Source organism: Anoplopoma fimbria, chromosome 16 (assembly GCF_027596085.1).
Source record: "Anoplopoma fimbria isolate UVic2021 breed Golden Eagle Sablefish chromosome 16, Afim_UVic_2022, whole genome shotgun sequence".
NCBI classification, from domain to species: domain Eukaryota; kingdom Metazoa; phylum Chordata; class Actinopteri; order Perciformes; family Anoplopomatidae; genus Anoplopoma; species Anoplopoma fimbria.
In genome coordinates, this window is record NC_072464.1 from 403,780 (window position 1) to 423,015 (window position 19,236).

At 40.5% G+C, this 19,236-nt stretch overlaps 1 protein-coding gene across 1 annotated transcript; it reads left to right on the forward strand.

Moving 5' to 3' along the window:
- Positions 1 to 17,630: 17,630 nt before the first annotated feature.
- On the forward strand, positions 17,631 to 18,425 carry olig1 (oligodendrocyte transcription factor 1). Its single transcript, XM_054615977.1, has one exon. The coding sequence runs from the start codon at positions 17,658 to 17,660 to the stop codon at positions 18,423 to 18,425; it is 768 nt and encodes a 255-aa protein (XP_054471952.1). The 5' UTR covers positions 17,631 to 17,657.
- The last annotated feature ends 811 nt before the right edge of the window (positions 18,426 to 19,236 follow it).

Below are 19,236 nucleotides of genomic sequence, written 5' to 3' on the forward strand. Positions count from 1 at the left end.
TCAGGTGGAGACAAACTGTCCGGGTTGTTTCTGACATTCTCCCCAAGTTACTTTAATTTATCTCTGTGGCTGAACCCGGCACCTCACCGGAGCCAGTACGGAACCTGTCCGTGTTTATTCCTCACTGGGACTTTGGGGTTTTGCAACTAACTTAGCGTGTTATGGTCATTAACCTCAGTAACAGGTCGTTTCTCCACAGAGCTTCTACTGGACCTCGTTCGGCCCGGTGTGTGTGTGTGTGTGTGTGTGTCTCTGCAGTTATTTAAAGATCAAATTGATTATTTTATTCCCCTGTGGGCCTGCAGAGGGTCATACATCAACCACACTATAGAATGTAAATATGTAGATGGATTATTCATATATTACAGTCTTGTTACTGTGCGGGAACACATGTTGCACCTGCTTTATTCTCTCTTCTCTTTATTCTCTCTTCTCTTTATTATCTCCTCCTGTTATTCTCTGTCCCGTCGTGAACAATGAACACTTGTTTATTTTTTTATAAAAAAAGAAAGAAAAAAAGAAAATGATATTTATTTACTTATTCCGGATGAATCTCTGGTCGTGTGGGGGTTTGAAATGTAAATAAAGACGATTAATTGAAAAGTGAAAAAGCTGTTTTTCTCTTTGTTTCTTTGTTTTAAAAATAAATAAAAACTCATTGTGAGGTTTACACCATAGAGGGAGGAACATGTCTAAACGATGCATCCAACAGGCCAACAGTCAATGAAACACTGAACATGAACAGGATTTACACTTTCAACCCATAACATTTAATTTACTTTAGGATTTATAAAAGACAAACAAATATACTTTTTTAACTGAAATTTACTTATATCATAATGACTATCATTTTGAAGTACTTAATTCTCTATTATTATATTATTTTTTTCAATTATTCAATAATCTATTGATTATTATCTACTAGAATAAAAAGGAAGAAGCCTTTACCCGTTGAGTAATGACATGTAGAGAGGACCATCTTCTTTCCGTTGGCCTCCATTAAGCTTTACTCAGCATTCACTGAAATACATTTTGAAAAAGCTCTATAACAGGATTCTTAGCTGATTTAGACCATTTAAGAAATAAAAAATAAATAAAAATATATCCACGCTTTTGGTTCTTTACAGAATCTTTTGACCGTTCAATAACTTTATTCGTAACCAAACATAACCTAATTATTAGTGCTACATAAAGTCCATCTAATAAATTATTTATTTATTTAAAATAAAAAAAGAATTGAGTGGGAAAATTTAGGTTGTTCTCGATTTAATTGATGCAATACTTATTTTATAATTGTTTTACATAACCTTAGTAGTTTCAGCTTTTGTGCCCTCGTGAAACAAACTTGTTCTGACCTTGTCTCTCTTGCTGGATGATCACAGCAAAGTTGATCAGCTTTGTTTCAAACATAAACCAACCAGTCATGACTTTTAGGCACCTGTACGTCCAACTGCACAATGCACCAGTTTCAATACCCCAAAAGATTGACATGTTACAGATATCCATTTTCTAACCTGTATGGTAAAAGGAAGACCCTGAAAACAAACTGCATTTGGAATTGTGCAGCTTTGCAAAAACCAGAGCATAAACAGATCCTAAGGACGCTCACAAAACACTAGTGATGAGTATCGAGGCCGGTGCACTTTAAGAAAAAGGCAGCAGCTGCATAGCAGATTGCGCATGCTGTTGCAATGTTTTCCAAAGGCTTTTGAAGATGGAACGATATGAACTAAATCTCTGAATATTCATGCACGCATTTGTTTATTCGTCTCATTACTGGGATTGAATTATTCAAAGTCCTTCAGCATCTTGTAGGACATTTCAGAGAGGGAGAGGTCATTTGGTGCAAAACGGCAAAATAAAAACTGTTTCTTTCCAGGTAGGGACAAAAGTCTCAGCATGTGGAAACTTCTTTTGCTCTTAAATTAATCTTTTACGTCTTTGAGTTTTACTTTCATCACTTCACAAACAGTATCCTCTCTGACTTCTTCCTCTCCTGCAGAGTCAGATGGATCCATATCATGGTGACACACTAAACAGGTCAATCAAACAAGCAATTTATATAGCTATCATTTTTGTTTTAGATGTGACTGAAGTCATGAAGGAATGCTGTTGAGTTGTGTTAGTGACTGCAGGGCTGAAAGAAAATACATGCTCAAACAGCTTAGACCATGGTGGCTCACATGTACAGCCTCTTAGTTCACTCACTAAGAAACGTTGCCCTGATTGTTTTGTCAAATAAGCCATCAGTCTAATTGGCTGAACAGACTTTGCCATGAAGAGCGCAACTGAGGTTCAGATCTCCAAAAAGAAAAAAAAAATATTCAAAATGTATTCAAAATGTATATAATTTTTTCCTTGATTTGAAAGAGAGTCTTGAATGCTCTCACACAAGTGTTTTCACTCAATTTGAATCTAACTCTGCACAGGTTGAAGCAAAGTGAAAAGGTTTGTGCTTATGACAATGATAGCATTAGTCCTGAGGTCTAAGAAACGTTGACTTTTCTTTCACATATATGTGTTATATATTGATCCTTTTTGTGGATCGGAAGAGCCTCTTCAAGTGTTTGTCATGTCAGTGTGTGATAGTGATGATAATTCCATGTACTAATACACACTTAAAGGTGCCAGTTCTCCCACTATTCAAATTGCAACAAAGATGATTGATAGGAGATAAAGCCCCTTTCCCACTGGACAAAAAACAAACAAAAAGAAAACTGGCTTTTGTCTTTAGTGGGAAAGGTTACAATCAGCATTTATTCCAGGGACAAATGACTCTGCAGTAGTCACAAATATTTACCGGCTCCAGCTCTGATCGGCAATGATGGAAACATGACACCCGGGTGGAGGAGCTCATTTTTTGCACCTTTACTGGTGCTTTTCCAATGCGATGCTATGTGACGCGTGTTGAAGAGAAAATGTTTAATTAATGTACAAAACAAACGAGTGATATGTTCTCCTCAAAGCCACAAGACTCCAGTCAGATAACAGCCATTTTACGTTGCTGATCTGATTTGTTTAAACTCGACAGAAACAATATAACACTCAGTTAGTGTTTCCACTGTTCCAACAATCACTATGCTTTGGTCGAAATAAACCACAGTTATATGTGAAGAGAACCAGACATTATATGCATTCCTCAAAGCTACAAGACTCCATTGACAAATCCAGAATTTTACCTTGTAAAATAAACTTCATTCAAACTCAAAAGAAACAGTAAAATTCAACAAAACCGTCTTTGTAAGTCTTTTCGTTGTTTGAATTTTGATTAGAGATCTGAATGAGAGACCGACTAAGTAACAATAATATTATTAACAATAAAACATTTTTACAGTTTACTAACGCTTTTTTCAACGTTTTCATGGCGTTGAACGTGACACACTAAAAAAAAGACAGGCATACTCATCTTCTTCCAATGGGAAAGGAGTCTCTCACCTACTTTTAGTGGGTTCCCATGAATAAAAAACCTGTATATATGCACTCATTCTGGCTGGATAAGGGTGTCAGAGGCCACAGTGTGAAAATAATCCTGAGAAGAGGTGCAACCAGGCAGAAAAAAGTAAAAAAATCATCTATAGGTTTGTAAGGACTTTATTGTTCATCAAAACACCGTTAGTCATCGTCATTCTCTAATGTGTATAAAGGCATTTTTTACAGCAGACATTTGGACTCGTCAATCCTCAAAAAGAACAAAGGTGTTTCATTAACATTAAAGGTGGCTGTTCTTTTTCGAGTGTTCTGGTAAACCATGACAGCCTGACGGTGATCCAGCCCGAACCAAACCAGGACACAGCTACAGCATAGCTTCGTTCAAATTTGAGTAGAAGAGGAATTGGTTGTTAAACGGGAAAGAAAACAATTGGGTTTGGCCATCTAGCCAATTTGTACGAGAGAAAAATGGAGAAAGGTCTTTTTATATAAGTTTTTATTTTTGTTTTGGCAAGATTTGTTTCTTAATGTCAGCTAGTTTTGGTCATGTTTCATGCTGTGCAAAGGTGAAGACAAGCATTTGCAAGTTAAGGGAATATCCCAAAAAACGTAGACAGAATATGCAGCTGTGAGTCAGTCATGTGAGTGAAATGTTCACTAGGTCAGCATTTATTTGGCTAAGGTATTTACAAATCCCATTTAGCGCATCAACTCTGTTTTTTCGACAAAGGCAAAATAACACCTCAAGAGTAGCTTTTTATTCACAATGAGGAAGTTTTATCAAATTTTGCCAATTCCATATGGCATTTTTTATGTGATACTTCAAAACAAGCTTGCGGATATTTAAATGGAAACATGACTATTGTACTATTGACACATGATAAACACCTATGATCTGTTGCAAACTGGTTAATATTATGCTTTAACCACCATCCACCCCCACTCTGACAACTATTAATGATTCTGCTAACATTCATCAAATTCCTTCTTTAATTACTTATTATTTTTTAACATCAGTGCATTTTGGAAATATTTTGTCTTCTTACGTTGGAGACATTTTAGAATAAGTTGATGCAATCACACAACTCTCATGTCAGAGTTTTCTATTATGCACCCAGATAAACACGTTGCTAAAGTTAAAAGAGAAACTGCATCTTTTCAGCCTCAACACTCCGGCCAATAGCAGCTGGGCTTCACATCCCAGTGACTGGATTTGAATAAACAGCTCCTTATCCACTGTTGGTGGCAGGCTGACTTATCCATTGATGCTGGGAGTGTGAGGTTGATTCCGTGACAGTTTAAATATTCATAACTTGGAACAGAAGGGGAGCATCAGTCGTACACTGTTGCAAACTGGATTTAAACCGTTCTCAAAAACACGGCACAGATGTACGCCCTTTCAGCTTGGCGCATCGTGTTGTGTTAGCTGAAAGGATTAGAGATCGGTGGGATGCATCAAAGGTGGCAGAATAACAGAGAGAGAAACAGAGTCTATGATGCAGAGTAGGAGGAATAAGAGAGAGAAGATAAACAAACAGAGAAGCTGTCAGAGACAAAGGCAGGATTTAACACTTACAAGGGAATAGATGGAGCTCTGAGGTAAATATGAGACCTCAGAGGTCACCCTTTCCCATGGGACTGATGTTTACTCCGAATCAGTCTCATCTGCTCATCCTAAACCACCACTGCACACATTGGACTCTGACACACCGGTCTTAATCTCCCCCTGTAAAGGGCTGAGCCCCCCTCATGGAAAGTATACCCAAATCAAATCACTCGACGCTATCATTTGCCGATGTTCACTATCTTTCAGCCAGGAAACCGCTGACGAGAAGTCATGTTGATTTATTTGTCACATTACTTACGTACTTCAGTAACGCAGTTTCTGTAGTTATTTTAAACCAAACAATCTTCGTTTTGTTGCCTAAACCTAACTGAAATGTATCCTATGAAGATGGAAGTTTATTTTGAAAAGACTGCATGCATGTAACCAGTGGAAATTGACACGTGTTGGCGTCTTTCATTGGAAAACGCACAAAGAAATAAGGATTAACTTTTCTCAAGATATCATATTAACCGTTATATGAGGATACGTTTACAGGTAGCAGAGTATGCAACGTACACGATACACTTTAGTTATCTCCAGTAACTCCACATATCGAGCCTGCTGTAACAACATCAAAGTCTGAAAATACTTTCATTAATTAGAGCATCACAAAAGAAGAATATGAATATTTTTATAAATTGATGAACGATTCTCTGTCAAAATCAGCGGAGGGAGATGCATAGAAACGTGACGTTTTGGATAAGCTAACACAACCATCACCTAAAAAGTTGTCTAATAAACTAATCTTAACCCCAATATTGAACCTACAGGAGCCTCCATGCTTCAAATAGAGATGATCTTTTTTTTTTTGCGATCCTCAATTTACAAAGATACACTTTAAGCTCCATGACAGTTAATGTTACTGTTGGCAAGGCTGCAAATGCGACAAGGTTTCTCTGCAGATTCTCAAATGACTTTTACCTGACTGCTAATACATTCTCAAATTCACCATTACAACATTATACTCGAAAAAAAGATGAAGGCACCCAAAGATAAACGTTTGGGCGCCTCCAAATGTTACTTTCCGATCACAGTTGGCTAACATTAGCTAGCCAGTAAATTTCATCTTATATTTTCACAGGCTTATAGGCCACATGACATTCCATTGTGAGCCTGACTGGATAGAGCAAATTAAAAGTAGTAGTAACATACATTATTCGTTTAAAACTAACCATCATGAACCTGCACTCGTCGTAAACTGAAAGTGCTTTGTTCTGGAATTTGAGGAGACACAAAGTGACATAATTTTATGACACAATGAAGGGGAATTTTTCTTAGAAGAGAGATCCTAATAGTGTTGCAATGTAACATTACCATAAATGAACAACAACCGCCCTTAAAGCACTTTCTTACATCATGTCATGTAAGAAGTTTAAAGTCAACATTTACTTTTGGTTTGAAATTCGTATGGTTGCGAACACGCCTCCAACATGCCTGGACTTTCTCTCTTGTTACACTCTCAATATACGACACTTGCTCCGCGCGTCTTTCTTCGTACTACGTTGTGAGAGAATACAAAAGGCATCCCTGTTTTGCAGAAACGTACGATGCCAACATTTTTTCCTGCCAACTGGGCCGATCCTTTTTCCTATACAGCAGCCAGTTCTGATCCTGATTCATTATAGGACAGGGCCACTGCTGAGGGTCTCACAGTAACAGGTTTGGTTGGAAATGAGTTATGGATTTGCAAAATGAACCCATGAACGTTCAGCCTTGGTTAAATTCGCAGCGCAGCTCGCAACCAAAGTTTGCAACAGAGCAGTTACATAGCTTAATTTCTTGGGGGAGTGTCCTGGCATTCTGAATCCATTTCAATAAAGGATTGCTTTTGTTTTTGCTACATACCAACTTCACTAATTCATGTGTTTTTCACAATCAGATACACATAGGCAAAAGTCTTAGAAGCAGGTACTTCATGCCATTTGTCAATTCATCTGGATATTTCTGCAAGGCTAGATACTTAAGGATCTTAACAATACTTGTGGGTGTGTGTGTGTCTGTTCAATAATCCATGACCAGCAGCAGATGAACTCCTTGATCGGGTGGATCAATGTGTTTAGTAAAAGCCCAAAGGGACGAAGACAGAAGGGAGCGAGAGTAAAGGAAAGCGAGAGAAACAAAGCGAGTGAGCAGAAGATCCATTGAGTGTGTTTTTTTGTGGTTGAAGAATCGTCCCCAGTGGCTTTGAAAAGAGGGATAATCCTGTCAAGTAAGCAGACCTTTGGATATTCATGACTGGCCGAGCGGCTCCGCGGACTGAAGGAGGACACAGTCAGGATGGGATTAAACATCAAAGTGAAAGTGAGGAGTGCAGGACTGGGACATGAATCGACCAATGCAGAAGCACAGAGGTCTCAGAGGGGTGTGCTGGGGGGCCAGTGGGGACCAGTTGTCTGACGGGTGGACATCACTTTGAATGACTCTAGGATGAGGGCCTTCTAAAAGGCCTTTCAGGAGAGCGATATGGTGTCGTGTGTGCACCTGCCCCCCACATCTGAGAAACATCAGATTCAGTCACAGATAAGTTCTCATTGCTGTCATTCTTCAGTCTGGTGGGCTACTGAGGAGGAAAGATGCCATGACAGAAATGATCAACAATTCGACAATGCTGCACCTCGCGCTGCAGCTGGATTCTCGCAATGTCCCCAAGAACACACGAGAAATCCATCTTGCCAGGCTTCAAGTAACGGTTTGTGTCCGGTAAGCCAGAGCGCGGATCAATCAGTGTCCTGTAATGAGCTACACAGAGAGCGAATGTTTGTTCAAAAAATGTTCTTGGCCTTTTCCAAACAGTTCCCAATGACAGCTTCTCAGATGGTTCGTGTAAGCTAACTATCTGGCGGATCAGGTTTTGTGACAGTGCCCCTCTGCACAAAATCCAGTTTTCCCAGTTTTGGTGTGGAAGAACTCTATTGGCCAGACCTCACCCCCATCCAATACCAGACTGTGGGCCATTCCTTATCACCCAAAAAGAATCAGTGTTGGACTTCATTAATGCTTTTAAATGGATAAAATCCCTGCAGCTAGGTGCAAAATCTGGTGGACAGTCGGAAAGTGGATGCTGCTATAGCAGCAGACTAATGCCCATGTTTAACAATCAAATATGAGTGTAATGTTAAGCTTTTAAATGTAATGTGACTGCTGCAGCTAACAGCTGGGACATTTGGACAAAGAAATTCCACTTGACAGGATTCAGCGAAACTAAAGTGATGTTAGAACACACACACACTGGTTGTCCCAGAGTTGTCTAAAAATGTATGAATTCAATTTGAGACCTTTCTGAAATGTTCACAATGAGGGACCTCACCAATAGGAGGTATTTATATCTGAAGAAGACCAAAGGGCAAATCAAGTTATGATGTTACTACTTTTCTTTATTACATTTGAAAAGTCAGTTGGAGCATATTAGCTTTTCTGTCTTCACAGGAAGTGAGGTTTAGGAGAAGAAAGTGGTTGAAATGACTAACGACTCACATAAATCTTGTGAGTCACGGGATTCCTGTCTCTAATGACTGAAAATCTTCAACTTAATTTATGTTTTGCACGGGACACGAACAGCGGTCTCCTGGACAAAGTCCTGTGTTTGTTTGACCCATCCACCACCCACCTCTCAACCTGGACTATCTTAAACGTTATATTACGTCATTTGCGTTGACCGTCCAATGACAATTACATCGGAGTTAGTTGAAAGCGGTATCAGATGTCGAGAGGCACTGACCACAGTAGGTATTTGAAGTTGGGAGTGAGACTGGGTTGTTGTCTTGGATTTGAGCTTATGCCAGTGATTATTTCAGCCTTCACAGCAGCTAGGCAACCACAAGATGTTTTAATGACTACAACCCCAATTTGTCAAGTTACTGAGGCCTGCTATCATGTTGCAGTGCAACATATGTCAGCTCTCTGATTTGTTGCCTCCCTCGGGGTCCCCCGTTTCATAAATCAAATTAGCACCACTGTCCACATGGCTGTCATCTCATTTACAAGTAAGCTGGACAGAAGTAGATCTAACTTATGTATTATTTTTTGTTTGTTTTTATGTCTGTATTAACCATTTAATTAATTACAAATCAAAATGTCAGTCACCTGCTATCACACTCTCGGTAGTTAGCAGTCCTCAGTGGGGGGGCCAGTCATGAGTTGGGACAACATCTGTGACAAACCTGCTGCAGTTTAATCAGAGTGGAGGCTGAATAGAGAGGGAGAGTGGTGGCTGCTTCAGTCTGATCTCTCAGGTCTTAGTGGGGATTTAATGTGCTGCGAGGAGCAGGAGCACAGTGGGAGGTGAATGAGCTGCTGGAGGAGGTATAACGTGGAGAGATCTGGGCTGTCTCGAGGGGAGGAGGGGGGTTGTATGTGTGTGTGTGTGTGTGTGTGTGTGTGTGTCCGTGTGTGTGATACAGAGTGTATAGGCTGACAGATGTGTCCATCAACGCCTGAAAGAATCATCTTACATCCACTTGCATCCATCTGCCAGCCTGGCGTGGCAAGGCTTTATGAAAGCTGAACAATGTTTTAAATGCAAAATGATGTTCCCCATTTTCAAAACAAGTGGGAGAAAAGGTTTCCCAACATCAACAGATAACCTTTTTAACTCTGACAGTGGGTGCACACTCTGGATGTGCAACAAAGCACAGAATATGTTCACAAAATGCTGCACAAAACAACTTTATTTAGTATTTCTTAAACAAAAAAACATCTTGCCTTTTTATTAAGCATCACAAATGTTCCTAGGTGTGAACATTTATTTCTGACACTAGCCATGTTTCCATTTATACATTTTTGTGCACCCTTTGAAGTATCGCATTAGAAAAGCTGCATGAAAACGGCAAAATTTGTTAAAACTTAATTGTGAGAAAACGTTTTTTTAATGCTAGAGTGAGGTGGGTTTTGCCTTTAAGAAGAAAAGAGTTGATGCGCTAATTGAGATATGGAAACACCTTTGCCGAATACTTTAACTCACATAACTGATAGATGTTCCTGCTGTCGACGTCTTCCCGGATACATATTTATATTGTCTTCATCTCGGCAAAAAATTTAAAACGGCTAACACTAGCTGACATGAAAGAATAATTAAATCTTGCCCAATTGAAACAAATTCCTGAAGACCTCTCTCTATTTTTCTCTCACATTGGCCAAGGAGACTTGTTTGGTTTCCCGTTGGTTACCTTTACTTTTTCTTCTACTCTGTTTATTATGGGAATACAGCCATGCGTAAGGCATTGCCTATACCACCAACTGCTGACAAAACTACAATGTAGCCTAGTTCATTGGCTTTAAACCAATTGATGCTTGGCAATTTAATGGAAAAACGTCTATTGTCTGATAGGGAGTGTTTTTATTCAATTTAAAGAAAAATAAGGGGACATTTAAATAGAAAAATGTGTGTACAAAAGGGTCAAAATTAAAAAGAAATAGTCTGTAGCTTAACATTAAAAAAAGTTCTGGTAGAAAGAGTGGTGGTTGGTAGACCATGCTCTGACAACCCTAAGATTGTCTGCTTTGAGCAAAGATTTCATTTATCCACTGATCCCATTAGTGTCCATTCATTCAAGGCGTAGCAAATTAGAGAAATTAGCACCAGAGACACCTTTTCTTCCCCGCAGCATTTTTCCCCTCAGCGCTCCCCGGTCAGCTGGGAAGTGTGATCCCTGCAGCGTATCCTGGTTCTGCCTCGTGGCGTCCTCCCAGCCGCCCGAGCGTGAAAGGTTTCCAAAGGGAGGCATCAGGGGAAAGTCCTAACCAGGTCCTTGTCTGGAAAAAATGTGGCTAACAGAACAACTTTGCAATATATTTGAGAGTGCAAAATTAAAAATACACTAACACTGAAGGGTGTTCTCAAAATTGATTAGGAAAATGACATTTATTCTGAATGGACAGGCTAGTTTGCGAAGACGGAAAAAACAACACAACCATCACTAATTTCTTAACCTCTCACTGTATCCTGAATTGTAAGTCCAGACACTTAATTACAATATGTTATCTTAGACGCTCATTACTGCAACCATATTCTTAAAGGATAATTCCTGTTGGTTACAGCTTTGGTCATATATCTTGTATCTAATGCTTTCGAAGGTGCTCTCCAAATGAATTGCTGAGATCTCAGATTGTATTATTGGGGCTATAAAGAACAGTCAAATATAGAATATGCAAAACACTTACATCTTAAAAATGAAAAAAGGTGCAGTAGCTGCAAGTACAGCAGGTCAAAGTGGAAACTTCTTCATGTTTGCAGACAGTTAATAATAATTATAACGCTAACCTTATTTTTTTCTGGGAGGTTGGTTACAACTTATTAGATCATATGACTGCTGGCGTTTCTTCATTTGGACTTCTTTTTCATGATGTCACTGCATTTTACTTGATAAGTATATTATTACTGATAGACATCAAAGCCAAAACTAATAAAATAAAGCCCAAATTGAAATAAACCAGGTTTACCATTTAATATGACAAAGGGAAATGTTTGTTGGATTTTGTAGATATTTTGTGGGTATAAAAAAAAAATATATTCTGCCAATGGATCACAAAGATGGACCCCAAATTTCCACCGTGCAGTTCACCTTTGCACCTTTGCACTTGTTTTCGTTGTAGTCTCTTTATGGCAATAACACATTCAAAGCCTGTTCCTTTTTTTAGCCTTGCTGAACTGCTTTACTTTCAAAAGTCTCATTTCTGGGACGTGTATCCCCATCCATCATACTGCTATCAGCTTTCGCTTTAACAGTGACTTGGGTCTCGCTGCACCGCCCTCCATACAGATTGGGATAACCTCTGGAAACCCACCCTTGGCCTTGTACCGCCAATAAAACCCCCAAAAGAAACATCTCAACCCGCCCCCTAAACATTTAGACTTTAACTAGGGGCACTCCTGACCTCGATCGCTTGGTGAGAAGAAGAAGAAGCTCTGTGTTTGACTTGGGACAAGGATTCCTGTGGAAGTTTAGCGTCCGTGAATCCATCATTGTCACGGTTAAATAGGATCGGGGGTTTTAAGGGGACTTTGTGGGGGACGGGTTAACTCACACTTTCCTATTAGCAGCCACCCTGCAAATCCCCGGCGGCATTGTTTCAGAGAGGAACATCTGCTATGACAATAGACATCATTGAGTTGGATTATGTTTGGTGTAATTCCATATGAACGCAACTAAAGGTTGAAACGCTTTGGTTCAGTTGTTGCAAAGAAATCATTGTAAAACTTGAGATACATTCAAGAATTATAATCTTTTTATTGTCAGAGGATTTTAAAGCTTTTAATTTGAAAGTAACAACACATCTAGAGCTTGCAGGCATACATCAATTCGCAACAAAACATGCAAATAAATCAGCAATAAAGGGCAAGGCAGCAAACTGTCAGCGGAGCAGTTAGTAACTCCAAATATGAACGTGGCAAACGTCCATCTGTATTTAAACAACCGCGACCAACTGAGCGTGTGCAGCTATTGAGAGTGAAGCATTTAGGCTCTCTTTCACAAAGGGCCCGCTGAAACCTTACACCCCTCCCACCTTCATTATCCCCGCCACACTATGATCAGCAGCAAATGCCGACTATCCCAGAGCAGCGCTCTACAAAGCATGCTGGGAAGGACAAAGGCAGACCTTCAGCCGATTGGTTCCACCTTATTAACAGCTTGTAATCTTCTCATGTCTTTGGCCAGGCCTCAGCGAGCAGGAGTTAGGGCCAATAGACGAGTGTGGCCTCCGTTCTTGCTTTGATGCCGAGCAGCCTTTTCCCCCTCTGAAAAAAAAGTCCCGTTCTGTTATATTTGCATTGTTGCTGCTGCACCTGTTTGCCCACAGGGACACATGGAGAGAATCAGTCACTGGCAACTGTTAATTTCTCATTAGACTCTCTCTGCACATTGTAAACAGAAGACAGTATGGGATGTAAAGCCCACGGCAGGTGCACCTCCCCATTTTAACCGTTTAGTCAAAAACCTTGGAAACAAACATTATACCACGAATACAGTTTATTGATCCAAAACAGGATTTTGTCGCAACTAAAGCACAATTAATAAGAGGTTTATCTCTCTGAGTCTGGTGCAATTTTTTAAATTTTATTTTAAGGTTTGAATTGGATCTTTAGAAGTGATTGGATTGAAGTTTTCAAACGGAAAAGGGAACAGTTTTTTAAACATTCTAAAACAGTTTTAGCCGTTTTTATGTAAAAAAAACTTGCAAATATGCAAAATAAAATTGTAGAATGAGTTCAAAGTTACTATGTCTTAACAATGCTGTAATCATCTGAGGTGCAGTCACTTCCTTAATGTGACTTCATTTAGGTAGTATTTTTCATTCACATTCTGAAGTGTTTTTTCTGTGGGTTTTCTTAACTAAACAATATTTGTTTTCAGATCTTACCGCACAGTATTTGTGTCTATGAAGTCAGTAAGAATAGTCAAGAAAAAGAACCTCTATAGCCTCAATGCAGGAACAAGCAGGTAAGACATATCTGTGTGCTGCATGACTTTGTTAACCAGCTAGGAGGCCTTGTAGGATCTATATTGAGCTCTCAACGAACTGCAAGGCAATCAGACTAATTATTTTTTTATTTAAATCAGGAGCTTTCGAGCAACAAGCGACAGGTCAGTGACAAACAGAGAAGGGCTCAGAAAATAGCTGCGTAATCGTCCCAATTTGTCGAGCGTCCTTCAGACATTAACAACATAAGTCCTCCCGCCGAGGCAGCGAACACATCGACGCACCATCAAGTGATACACAAAAGAGCTCAATCAGACACCTGATGTAAATTGACTCCATTAAGTCAAGCAGTCAGCAGCCAGCCTGTGGCTTGACTGTGTCTTTATATCCAGAGAGGTGGATTTATAATTATGCCAATTTGTACTCAATTAAAGAGCCAGTAGAGGTTGTTTTGTGTGCTGTGTTTCCATGAGAAACCGTTTGCTCTGCTCTGGTGGACTCAGGATTCACTTTTTAATTTTTTTCCTGAAAATTATATGTGAATTTATCAGTGTTTATTTGTTAACATTTAATGAGTAAATAATAAAATAAAAAACATAAAATCAGTGAAGATATTTTACAAATGCCATTTGCAGTGCAGAAACACTGTGGTTCAACAATTTAGTTTCACTTTTAGTTTAGTTTTTATTCTGTATTTATTTTGGCTGGATCTGGTGAATTGACAGAAGCTCATTTTCAATTTACCAAATTGTTACTTGCATTTCAACCCCAAGAATTAAAAGGTAAGCCATCAAACATCATTTTATGTAAACAAGTAGTTACAAATATCTGTTAAAATCACTTTTAATCCAGAGCAGGCCACTTATTTTATGCTTAGGAGGTCATAAATGATGCGGGTACATTTCATATATTAACCTGTATGTGACTGTATAATTAAATTGTTTTTTATTCATCTGCTTAATTGAAATCCTAAAGTTATTTGTCTTAAAATCCAATAAAAAGTAAAAAAAAAAATGATTATATATATATATAAATTATTTATACTGGGCACAACTCCAACCAACCAAAATAAAACTTAACTAGTAAATAAATGTGTGTTTATTTCAGTCCTTTTGACGAATGCCAAAAAAAGAGCAAAGAATTCACAACCTTTATTTACAGTGGTGTCACTTTGGGTGTATTTTTCATCCCGTATTGGGGAATAGATTGACCCAGGAGTTTGGCCGAGGTGTCTTCCTGTCTGTCAGCCGCAGGAAATGGCTCCACACAGACGAGGCATTTAGCTCCCAGGTGCAGACCCACCATTGGAGGGCCTTGCCCAGATGGATAGTACTCATTCCACCATAAAGACACTAGTCTTCCCCCTGCCCTGAAGCCACCGGTGCTCCTGCCCTGGTCCAGCCTCATCAAAAGGAGCCTGGAAGCTTGGAGGCGGATATGCTGGGCTGTGGCCCCAAATCAAGCTCACTTTTCTTTCCCCTTGTAAGTGGGGGGAATAAAAAAAAAAAAAAGTGGGGGAGGTGCGCTTTTCTGGTAGACACCAGCTTCTTTCTTTCTCCCCTTTTCTGACTTCTGTATGTGGGCCTCCTTGCAGGTGTCCTTTTTTTTTTTTTACCCCCCTTTGACACCCAAACCAAATCCCAAAGCACAGTCAAAACCAGCACGGCTTGTTTTCTTTCAATGCTCAGTTTATTACCCCTCATTGTCAGACAGGCACTAGAAATCGAATTGAGCTCACAGGCACGCACACGCACACATGCACACATTCATCCTGGCTGCCTGCACTCTGTTCTCCCGCAGGTGCGAGGGTCATCCGCCTGGCTCTTTTCATGGGGCCCTCCCTTTCCTGTCCGTCTGCAGCCTTCCATTCAGCTTCAATCACAGCACCAGCCGGAGGCCAACGCGCCACTGGCGGGCCGGGGAAGCGCCTCCGCACACATCTTTCACTTGTTGAGCGACAAGCGAGGAGCGGCTGGGGGAACGGAGAGGGTCTTCCTCCCCTGCGTCTCCTTCTGCTTTCATCGTGAACAACTTGCTTTCTGTTTGTGACGGTGCTGTCCTTCCCCTCATCCCCCTGCCTTTCTTTTCTCCAGCTCAGATGGGCTTTTACAAGAAGGAGGAGGGGGAGGGGAGGGGGGGTTTGCAAAGGAGGAGGACGGCCAGGCTCCCTGTGCGACCAAGTGATGCTGAGGTCTTTTTTTTTGTGGCTCATGAATGGCACATTTGAGGTTTCCAGCCTTGCTCGGTGCCCCAAGCCAGCTTCACCTGTGGTTGGAGTCAATTGGCCTGTTGTCTGGCTGTCTGGAACCGTGCCCAGCTCTCTGCCAGCCAATTTGGTTAGCGTGGCCCACTCAGAACGAAGCAAACAATGACCTCCACCTCGAAACCATCAATTAAGTCCCAGCACACAATGGTGCATCCATTCAATGTTTGCCAAAACTGTTCTCTGACACGATTAACACCCAATGCTAATGCTGCTAATACCTGCCCTCCGTCACACAACAACGTGCTAGTGGTTTTAATGGCTTCCAAGTTGTTACATGGCTGTAGAGGTGCGTTCCATTAAGCCCACAGTGTTGTGTTGCTTGTGTTCGCTTTCAATTAACTTCACACAAAAGAAAAAGTAAAAGCAGCGTTGCTCATGTTGTCGGGCGTTTTCAAGAGTCTCCAGCTAGACTGGTGGCTTTTAGGCATAGCGCTGCTAACAATGACAAAGCTAACTAGTTGATGATTAGCTGCTAGTCCATAAAACATCGGTAGGTGGTATGAACAATCTTCCTACACAAATTCAAAAGACTACCACTCGAATTCATTCAAATGATTCAAAAGTCATTCAAAAGTAAACTCAAAACACATCTGCCCTAAAATACATAACTACGGTTGTCCAATTTTTGCTTAGTCTGCTACTGTTTTTATTGTATATATGTGTGACACATTTTTCCATTTGTAATGCTTTGTGTGTACTTTATCTCGATACACATTTATGTTTTGCTATTGTTGCTAATGCTTTTGTTTGTTTTACAGCCCTTAGAGGCATGCTTTGCAATATGGGGCGGGAACTAACATTGACTTAACTAAGGGTCACGTTCAACACCTTATTTTAGTGTGTTAGCATGGCAACATTTTTTGTTTAGCACCTAAGTCTAGTAGCTGAGGCTGATGGGAGTGACGTTAATTTTGCAGGAATTTGGTCATAAAAAAGTAAAATTGTACAAAAAAGACGTCACAGTTAAAGTTGTGGCCCACCTGTCGTCCATCCCATTATGTGATTCTTTGCATAATCTGTTTATGTAAAAAATAACCAACCCCCAAAAAAACTTTGCAGCAAATACCTGGACACAATTTCTTTTCAACTTTAGATAATCCAAATGTTCCATCTGACCTTAGTTAAACTGTTTAGAAATGCAATTTTGCTCACAAATAGAATAACTTACAAAAAACTGACAAAAATGAATTCATTTTATTTGAAAAATGTTGCTTTGATCGTTCAAATGCTTCTTGTAAATGTAGCATTTGATGTGTTTGAATTCTGCTTGTTTATCGGATTTTAATAAACTGTATGTGTGTTTTATATTTGGTAACTCCCTTTAACACGTACAGAGCTTCACTTAGATTGAAACTCTCTTTAACATGACTTTCCTGGCAAAGATAGCAGCAACAAAAAGACAATATACAATATAGCAATTCCAGTACAACCTGTATAACTGCCTCTTTAAGTTTAATGTCTGATCGCATCTAAAAACCATAATAAAAGTCACACATGAATATATGTGTTTCTAAAGAGCACATCGTGAGTCTGGGAGGAGTTGAGCTGAGGTGGGGCGGGTGTGAGGGGAGCGTTTAGCTCACTTTTCCACCGTGTGAGCTGTCATTCTCACCACACGCAGCTGTGGTAATGAGATAAAACTGAGCTGCCACTTTAGGAAAGCTCTCATTCACTCACTTGTGCAGCCAGAAACCTCTGAAGCCAAAAGTAAAAAACATTTGGAGACTTTTTTTATTGTGCTGGATGGCAGCTGTCTTCTACAAGCAGAGGAGAGATCAACAGGTGGAGGGAATGGAGGTTTGATTTTTGCACTTTGTGGATTTTTTTGCTTTGGCTATTTTTAGATGGTCTCTCAAACTTTTATCTTTTTCTGAAGACATTTTTTAAGAAGAGTACACTGAGCTACAACCCTGAAGAGAGCACACCTCTGAACAGACTATGAATGTGCTGTCGAACCCAGTGATCAGGGCCCAGGAGCAGCCTCTACCTCTCTGTGGCCCCCGGTCAGTCCAGGACTTAACCCACTGCCCTCCAGGGTTCAACCTGAGCTCCCACCTAAATTCGGCGCCCATGCTTGGCCTCCAGAACGGCCAAAGACCAACCAAACCTCAGCGGGAGTTGAGCGCCGAAGAGCAGCAGGAGCTCAGGAGGAAGATCAACAGCAGGGAGAGGAAGCGGATGCAGGACTTGAACATCGCCATGGACGCCTTGAGGGAGGTCATGGTGCCTTACGCCACCTCTCCGTCATCCGCCTCCCCCCCTCAGTCCCACCAGCCCGGAGCTCCTCCGGGCCGCAGGCTCTCCAAGATCTCCACCCTGGTTCTTGCCAGGAACTACATCCTCCTCCTGAGTTCGTCCCTGCAGGAGATGCGGCGGCTGCTGGGGGAGGTGAGCGTCGGGATGGGGGTCAACGCAGGACCGATCCCACGGCTGCTGCTCGCTGGAGGGTGGCCCCTCATATCGGGCCCCAGTCAGCTCCTCCTCACCCAGGAGTCCCTCCTCACCACAGCAGCCTCCTCCTCTTCCTCCGCTCCATCGTCGTCTGCTGCCAAATGTCCACTGCTGTCTCCGGGCCCCATGGAGGCTGCGCTGGCTCCTGTGCATTGGGGCTCTGCAGGGGCCTCAGGAGGGCCCCTGTGCCCCTGTGGTGTCTGCAGATTGCCCAGATTCAGCCACTCCACTCCGGCTCCGAGATTTCCAAAGTGACACTTTTAAAGTTGAAGAATAGACTTCATGACTGTTATATCTTTTTTTTTTTTATATGAATTGTTATTTTTCTAACATTTTTAACCTGTTTATAATATTTTACTGCAATAACTCACAATTATCCTTTGAGCTTTTTAAACCTAATGGATCTACTCTGTATTTGGTAAGCCAGTTTCTTTCTGAAGAAAATAAAATAATTGGTTCAGCGATACATTACACTTCATAACTTCTCATTCCATAAGCAGAGAATCAATTGACTACTATGATAATTATTTGATAAAAGTGTGAGCTGTAATGTTTGTGTGTTTGGTTTGTTAAATTGAAGTGGTGTAGCTTGTTGGTTGAAAGATGGTCACAATTTTAGGGGGCCCACAACTGGAGTGGGCCCCAATATCGAAATTGTGTGAAATAAAAAGTATAATATTATATTTAAGAGCAGTAAAAAGCCATTCTCACTTTCACATGAAATATTTCTATATTGGTGTCTTTGTCTGTGCTCTTGTTACTGGTTTGAAGTGGGCTGGCTTGTGTTAGAAAAGTCAGACGTTCTTCCTCTCAGACTCCTTCTTTCTCTGTAGAAAATACTCCAGCTTGCTCTTTAGGGAGCTTTGTGTAATTAAGCAATCTATTAATTATGAAGACACAAAGTGACGTCACATCACACATATTTGTTTTTATATAAGATAGGAATTCCAGGAACTACAATTATGGTATTTTCATCCAACACTGTGTCCTAGAAATGCTGCTTTTATAATTAGTTTTTCCAATTTCTGTACGTTCTAATGAGAAACTTAATTGCTGCTTTGATTAT